The sequence below is a fragment of the Triticum aestivum genome, chromosome 5A, assembly GCF_018294505.1.
Source record: "Triticum aestivum cultivar Chinese Spring chromosome 5A, IWGSC CS RefSeq v2.1, whole genome shotgun sequence".
In the NCBI taxonomy this organism is placed as follows: domain Eukaryota; kingdom Viridiplantae; phylum Streptophyta; class Magnoliopsida; order Poales; family Poaceae; genus Triticum; species Triticum aestivum.
Genome location: NC_057806.1, coordinates 603,443,372 through 603,451,158, shown reverse-complemented (window position 1 = coordinate 603,451,158; position 7,787 = coordinate 603,443,372). Strand labels below are relative to the sequence as shown.

Sequence of the window (7,787 nt, the reverse complement as noted above, 5' to 3'; positions counted from 1 at the left end):
CACCGGTCTGGCCAAACGGAAGCACAGTCAGCGCCACGCACATAAATCGCATCAGTGTGATTGTAAATCCAACATCATTAGAGCATAGTTTTGAAAACCTAGACCGACGAATGAACCGGACATGCTGCTGGAGCACCGGTACAACCGTTGGTCCGTCCAGGTTCGATAAAATAGTAACACGTTTTTAACTGAAAAAGGGAACTTTTTCCCAAGGTAAAAAAGAACTAAATAGCGCGTTAACTAACGGTCAAATGGCATGATTTTTCATTGCTGGCCAGGGATCGAATCCTACGCACCGCACTAATATGCACACTCTTACGAAGACCGACATGCCATCAACTACTCCCTCTAAAGTTAAGACTTATTTTGGGACGGAGGGAGTATGATTATTTTTTCCAATCATGAGCTCACATTGCATGCATGCAGAGATGAAGCTGGAAACTGGAAGTGTGTGCATAGATAGTGTCCACAGCGTGCCTTTTACTAGAAGTTTATTGCATGGCAACTGCTAAGTGTCTTGGTGACACCAGAAGGATAACAGCTCCCGGACTCGAGCCGCTGCGGCGTTGTGAGGGGCAACGACAGCAGCCTGGTTTATTGCGTGGGCTGGATGCTGCACCATGCATCCGTGCCTGCTGCTGTTCTACAGGGAAGAACCAGCACGGCGACGCCTCGTTGCGTTTGATGCAGCGATCTGACCGAGCTCCTCGCCCTGGTTAGATGCCACTCGTTCCCTCACAGGGGTGTAGTGCCTCAGCCAAACGCCCGTGTATACCTGAAGAAATAGCAAACAAATTAACGCCGACAAAGCAATCATTGCACAAGTATGAGAAGATCTGGCTGCCTGAGTAACTAACTACTGTCTTAGATGGTTTGTTTTAGCAACTGCATGACTCAAATAATGTTAACAGAATTATTTGTTCTACTAATTTTGAGAATATGACAGAAAAAAAAAACAGGATACTATAGGAAGACAAGATAAAGTGAAACATGACTAGAATTCATTGACTGACTTCTGCATAAGCAAAATCGTTTCAAGGTGCATAAAGGAACATGTATCACAGTGATAAGAAGTCCTTGCTAAAGCACAGGGAAAACTAGATCCACCGAACAACACTCAAAAGAATAAGAAGCATGTACAACATTATATTTCACACTACAGATCAAAGAATAATAGCAACTCTTAAGCTGGTGCTCAGTATAGACTGACAAACAAAACAAAAATGGTTGTCCCCGAATTCAGAACAAGCAAAAAGAAGTGCTCTACATAAAACTGTTGATAGCTACTGACCTGTTGAGGCCTCATAATTTTATTGTCAGGGTCATCAAGTGACTCCTTCCAATGTGCTAGCCAACCAGCCATGCGAGGAATTGCAAATAACACAGGGAAAAATTCTGTAGGGAATCCCATCGCTCTGAAAATCAACGAGTCACAATGTAAGTATTCAATAACAGAAATAGGGTGCACGGGGGATAGAAAGTAGACTCAGTTTCGAAGAAACAACTGATACACCTGTAAATCAGGCCTGAGTAAAAATCCACATTTGGATACAGCTTCCTCTTGATAAAATAATCGTCTGACAGTGCTGCCTTCTCCAAAGCAACAGCAACCTGGCATGGCATCAGAAAACATCATAAGGATGTGTTTGATTCGGCAACGCATGATTACAGTTTCGACCACCAATAGCCAAGCTGTTTAGGATCCTCATTTAAAGAAAACGACATAATTATTAGGCCCTTGTTGATACCATAACTCTAGGGTGTTTAAAGAAAAAGAAGTTAAATAGCAAAATGAACGATTGTCAAACCCTGAAGTGTTAGCCATTTGTGATATTAGCAAACAAGAGTAGCATAAAACACACAGCTTTCGTTCGGTCATAAAAAGAACAGATGACGAACAATCGTACAACTTAGGTCCACTATTTTTGTTCCTTTCAACAGTCAACAGATCCAAAGTGGAAATAATCTGAATTGCACTTCATCTATCTCACAATTTTTCAGTCAATTTTCACCCAGTAGAAAAGAGATATTTTTACTGTATTTTCTATCTTGCATGGTTCGATCCTTTTACTCTGTTACTTGCGAAACATAATGTTTCATAGACAAAGTTACTGACACTTAGCACCCACAGCATAAACAGAGCAACACTGTTTCATTACATGAGAGCACCGATCAAACTCTCGCCACATAAATGGAGGTTTCGTAAAGTTCTCAGAAAATCTTCCTCTCTACAGTTAAACAGATCAAGAATAGCTGACCTCGATAAGAGGATCCCGTCCAACAATAGAGAAAACCTCCTCTGCTAACTTTCGGATGACTTTAGCACGAGGATCATAATTCTTATACACACGGTGCCCAAAACCTGACATTTTCCGTTTCCTGAAAAATGACAGACATCGCTTGTAAAACAAGTCCCACGGTACATCAAAAGGTATCGAAGTAGAAATTCTACTGAAAAGACTATCACGGAGACAAGAAAAATATCAATCAAGCAGGAGTTGTGTATTATCACCTGTTCTTCACTCCCTCAATGAAATCTGGAATATTCTCCACAGCTCCAATCTCATTCAACATTTTAAGTACCGCCTGACATACAGAACATAACACTAAGTCCCATGGTAAGATGCAAATCATTGATCTCTTTTGGCCAGGATGCAGGTTTCTGAAATTAAAAGACTTCACAATACATACATTCCCTAAAAACTAACATGGTGTGGGGCTGGAAGGATATTCCTGGGAGGATGGATCTACTTGCATGACGCCACGATGAGAAACAGAAACACATAGAAATGTGTTGGTGGGCCTTGCTTCAGGAATTCATTTTCATGAGTTTCAATGTGAATCAGGCAAAGATTAATCACCTTCGAAATTATAGATAGTAATGGATTCTGCTTTACATGGAGAAAATGACAGCCTGCCAGTATGCATAAACACTTTACAGGTACCAAATCTAATAAAATCCATAGACGCATTAATAAGTTGTTCCTTGTGGTCTAATAATCTTGGTTATACTGTGTGCACTAGTTTTGATAGTTCCAAATTAAGGAGATATTGAGCAATGTAGATAAGGTCAGGGAGATATGGATATCAGACTCTTCATAAAAGAAATTGGAGCATTGGTCGTCATGGAACCGTTGCAAGCTCCTGCCGGGTACATAGGATGAACTAGAACTGCATGAGACTGCTAGTCACATACTTTCAGTTTTGTTAGGTTTCAATTTGGGTTTTGAATGGGCCTGGTAGGGCCAGAGGTGGAACACACGGTCTAAAACTGATTTAAGTGTAGGTTAATGATTATTTAAAATACAAACTTCCTTACAAGTGGATGCAAGATTCAGAAGGTTTTTCATGTAAAGCTACTGAGGCAAGGTCCTGCTGTTTCTTAGATTAATTAATGAATTACTAATGATGAGGATTGTCAAATATGTAGAAACATTATAAGCTTGAATTCATGAACGAGGAGGATGCAGAGCTCGATATAATTTACCTCATTTGCGCCACCATGCAGTGGACCATATAGAGCTCCAACAGCGCCAGAAAGAGCAGTGAAGACATCGACACCACTATACAGATATCATAGGTAATTAGACATCAATTTACTACTCGCACTTGAGAGGAGAATGAAGGACATGATACCTTGAAGCAAGGTGCCTAACAGCAGCTGTTGAGCAGTTCATTTCGTGTTCAGCATGGAGAATAAAAAGGATATCTAGAACCCGTGCAAGTCGGGGATTTGGCTTATATTCTTTGTTACCCCTGCAACACAACAAACATAGAAAAATATGTAGCAAATGGATTATTTAGCCAATATATGTGGGAAAAACAAATGAAAATAATTATCAAGTAACGTGACTTACAAAGAGTCTAGCATATACAAGAAATTCTCTGAATAAGAAAGATTATTTGAAGGAAGGACAGCAGGCCTTCCTGCTAGTCTCAGGTAGGCTGCAGCTGCTATTGCTGGTGCCTAAACAAATGGTCAGATATAGAAAGTTAAGTCACGTAGATGACTAAAGACAGAAAGTACTGTTGTTGCAACTTTCATCATGAGGTTATGTGCGGAATCCGTGGATATTTTAAGCATGGCAACATAATTTAATCAGTTGGATGAGTATCCTGAAAAACTACACTAACTGAAGATAATCAGATTATTAGTCATACCTTCCCAAGAACTCGCACAATTTGCTTATCCCTAACCTGCTTTGAGTTGTACAGATCTTGCCCCTGTATGGGTAGAATATGTCAAAGATCAACTTCAAACTGTTAAGCATAATAATAAAAAATTAAGTATGCATGTACAACAAACTATCAAACAAGAATTATAACAGTGAAAGTTTAAGGGTTTGACGGATACTATTGCATTGCGTAAGAACTATGTGAATAATCATCTGCCTAAATTGGTGCATTCAGAATGTGCTTACTCTAAGGGCAGGGTTTGCATCTGGGTGGAAGACAGAAAGTGTGCTCATTGCACTGGCAAGGACACCCATGGGGTGGGCATCGTGAGGCATTGATTGTATGATATCCTGCCAAAATTAGAAAGCACCATACATCACTTTGTAATCAGAGCGAAGCCCGAAACCTACATGATATTCTTAATATATTGTAATATCAAGACTCTAAAAGAAAAGGTAAGGGACAACGCATACCAAGAGTCCTTGAGGAACAGCAGAGTGCTGTGAAATTGCAAATTCCCAGCCTGCCAGTTGACTCTGAGTGGGCAAGTTCCCGTACACTGTGAACGCACAAGTCATTAACCAACGATTACAACAAAAAAAGCGAATATGCTCTGGAATTCAATAGGAATACAAGTTGCAAAACACTTACTTAAGAGGTAGGCGACCTCAACAAACGAACTGCTTTCGGCCACCTCCTCAATTGGATAACCCCTGTAGCGAAGAATTCCCTCATCCCCATCAATGTAGCAGATGGAAGAACGCACAGGGGCAGTGTTGAGATAACCAGGATCGTAAGTCTTAAGACCCTTGTCATCTTTCCCAGTGGTAATCTACAACATAACACAACGACAATCAGTTTTGTCCTCTTCGATCTGGTTTCATGATACAAATGAAGGATCATTGAGGCAGAGCTCCTGCTAGTTCCTTGAAAAAGAAGGTGTCACTGAAAGTAAAATGCTTATAGCGTGTTTTGTTAAAATTTGGTGCTGCAAAATCACAGAAATCTATAGGCAATTTCTACTGAAATAATTACGGCTACCAGCTTCCCAAGCTATACATGTCGGTCAATTAGACAAGTTCTCCTAGACCATGCCATAACATTGTTAATTGCAACAATTACCCATCAGAACAAATTTCAAGCTTGTACTGATTATCAGCTCAACTTCAACCTCACGTACAATAACCATATATTGTTGGCCCGATTGCATTAAATTTAACGAGCTCGGTCGAATTAAATATTTAATACGTCTATCTATCATCCTCAATTACAATTTCTACAAAAGAATAATTCATCAATTGCTGGATCATCTGATCTGATCACAGGTTCAACAGTAGATCCTAATTATTGGACTGGAACCTCAACTACCAACCAAAACTTAAGCTCTTTCATTACATGCGCCTAGCTACGACGAGTAGGATAAAAATCCTGATCCAATCCCGAATCCATAAGGCCAGCCCACCGCCAACCGAACTGCAGAGCACAAGCACTCTGCTACGGACAGAGGCAGCACAGATCGATTCACGCCACCCCCCGCCGCAGGAGAAGACAAGCTAATATCAGGCTGGACTGCTGGTTTTATACCTTCTTGAAGTCTGTGGCGCGGACGGTGCCGTCCTCCGAAACCTTGACCTCGTACCGCTTCCCGGTCCTCGAGTCCACCACGGCGAGCACGCCGGCGCGGGCCCCCGGGGCCGCGGCCGACGCCGGCGACCTCCCCAGCGCGGCCGCGGGGTCCGCGCCGGCGGCGAGGAGGTGGGAGGAGAGCACGGCGAGGCGGCCCCGCGCGGGATCGGCGCGGTCCATCGGATCGGTCGGTGCGATGCGAGCAGGGTGGACTGGAGACGAGCAGAGCAAGAGAAGAGAGGGAAGCGGTTGCTTGGACGTCTAGTTTGGTACGGCTTTTGCTTCGCGCAGCAGGATGCTGTTTATCTTTTCCTTTTTAAGTAGCGCCGATGGTCAATGTGTTCGTCTCGTGTGTTCACTAGTACGGTTATTTTCTAGGAGTAGGAGCGTCTCTAACACACCCTTTAAACCGCGGAGCGTTTTCAGTTCGTGGAAACGCATTTTTTAAGGATTGGTTTGAGCTGCAGCCGAACAAACTCCTCAAACTTAAATTGTAAAATTAAATACTCATTTATATTTTCCTGACGTCTTTTTCTTTCTCTCGCCCATGTCCACAGTCAGCTAGCTCGCTTCTACGAAACCGGCGAACAGCGCATAAAACGGCCAAATACGGAGCCGCGGGCGTCCAGGGTGACTTGCACGAAACTAACTAGCTCGAATCAATCCAAACGGCCAAATACGGAACCACCATCGTCGTAGCTAGCTGAATCAATCCAGGAGCTAGCTAGCAGGGGCGGAGCCAGGGGGGACGAGCAGGGGCCTGCCCCCCCCCCCCCCCAACGATCAACAATTTTAGTAGAAGCAACTAGTAATTATCAACAAGATTCGATCAATATACGTACTCGGCCCCTCCTATACTTGAATCCTGCCTCCGCCACTGCTAGCTAGTTGAATCGATTCGAGCGGACTGAGCTAGCTAGCTAGCTATCTGAATCTATTCGAGCGGCCGGAGTCGTCGTAAATAGCTCCTTTTGTGATGTGATTTTGTGTTATTTGCCAACCAATCTATATTTATGTGAAAAAAAAAATTGTGTTGGTGGCTACATTGACTATATTGGTTCTATAGTTCACACAATGTGGCACTTTCTTTTTCTAGGTGGTGGGAGGGTGCACGGGATTGATATATTTTTAAAGGCTGATTGCTACTGATTAATTTTGAAAATCATTGACCCAGTCTGAAGCATAAAACCAAATCTCAAATTGCATACATTAATTGATTGGCGGGGCTTCAAAATTAGGAAACATAGTGAATTAAAAGAATTGAATGGGAGCGCTCCTTGAGAAATTGTTGACCCGATCAAAATTGATTGACCCAATCATAAATTGCAGACATCAATTAATTGTGCCGCCCCTTAAAATTTAGGAAACATAATGAGTACAAAAGAGTCGAACAAGAGAGTTTCAAGAAATTGTTGATGCGATCAAAATTGAATGACCCAATTTCAATTGCAGATCTCAATTGAATGTGGGGCTATTTAAAATTAAAGAGCATAATGTTATAGCGGATCTTTGTTAACTTAGCTCACATGAACTGCACCAAATTTATGTGCCGCGGTCTTCAACTAGAGGGTTGGTTTTCATATGTTAGGTGTGGGAGGTGGAGAACCCGGATGGAGACGGTGCCATATCACGCCCAAGTCTCTTGCCGAGTATTTACTGAGCATTACTTCCTCTATTTATATGCACCTAAGCTCTTCACCTCCTGCAACTCTTCTTTACCACTATGTGCTATGCATATATAAATACATGCTTCTCTTGTTCCTTTTCACTTGTGAGACACAAGCTCGATCCTCTTGGCAAGAGTGTATAACTTGTCTTAGATGCCCATGCAGGGGCTAACTTTCACTTCTTCGGAATGAGCGGCATCAAGAAACGTGTTGACCGGATCACGTTCTCAGCTTGCCTAGGGAGGAAATTACTTATGACACATATGAAAACATGTTGAATAAGTTTGATTCCTCCAGATGTATAGCAAGGCAGTTTGT

The 7,787-nt window shown here is 42.3% G+C and overlaps 1 protein-coding gene across 1 annotated transcript; it reads right to left on the bottom strand.

Annotated features, from left to right (window-relative positions):
- Positions 1 to 429: 429 nt before the first annotated feature.
- Positions 430 to 6,100, bottom strand: LOC123105232 (citrate synthase 3, peroxisomal). Its single transcript, XM_044527257.1, has 13 exons — positions 5,761 to 6,100; positions 4,828 to 5,008; positions 4,650 to 4,735; positions 4,422 to 4,526; positions 4,162 to 4,224; positions 3,858 to 3,967; positions 3,637 to 3,756; positions 3,488 to 3,563; positions 2,513 to 2,586; positions 2,259 to 2,379; positions 1,514 to 1,611; positions 1,292 to 1,415; positions 430 to 775 (listed from the first exon to the last, which is right to left on the bottom strand). The coding sequence occupies exons 1-13, from the start codon at positions 5,980 to 5,982 to the stop codon at positions 644 to 646; spliced, it is 1,512 nt and encodes a 503-aa protein (XP_044383192.1). The 5' UTR covers positions 5,983 to 6,100; the 3' UTR covers positions 430 to 643.
- Between the last annotated feature and the right edge of the window lie 1,687 nt (positions 6,101 to 7,787).

Bases quoted from the DNA above. Each gene is read 5' to 3' on its own strand.
- LOC123105232 (XM_044527257.1), bottom strand. From the start codon at position 5,982: ATGGACCGCGCCGATCCCGCGCGGGGCCGCCTCGCCGTGCTCTCCTCC. The intron at 4,225-4,421 runs GTAAGCACATTC...CTACCCATACAG, and splicing joins ATGCAAACCCTGCCCTTAGA to GGGCAAGATCTGTACAACTC. The intron at 2,587-3,487 runs GTAAATTATATC...TCTGTATGTCAG, and splicing joins TGCATGGTGGCGCAAATGAG to GCGGTACTTAAAATGTTGAA.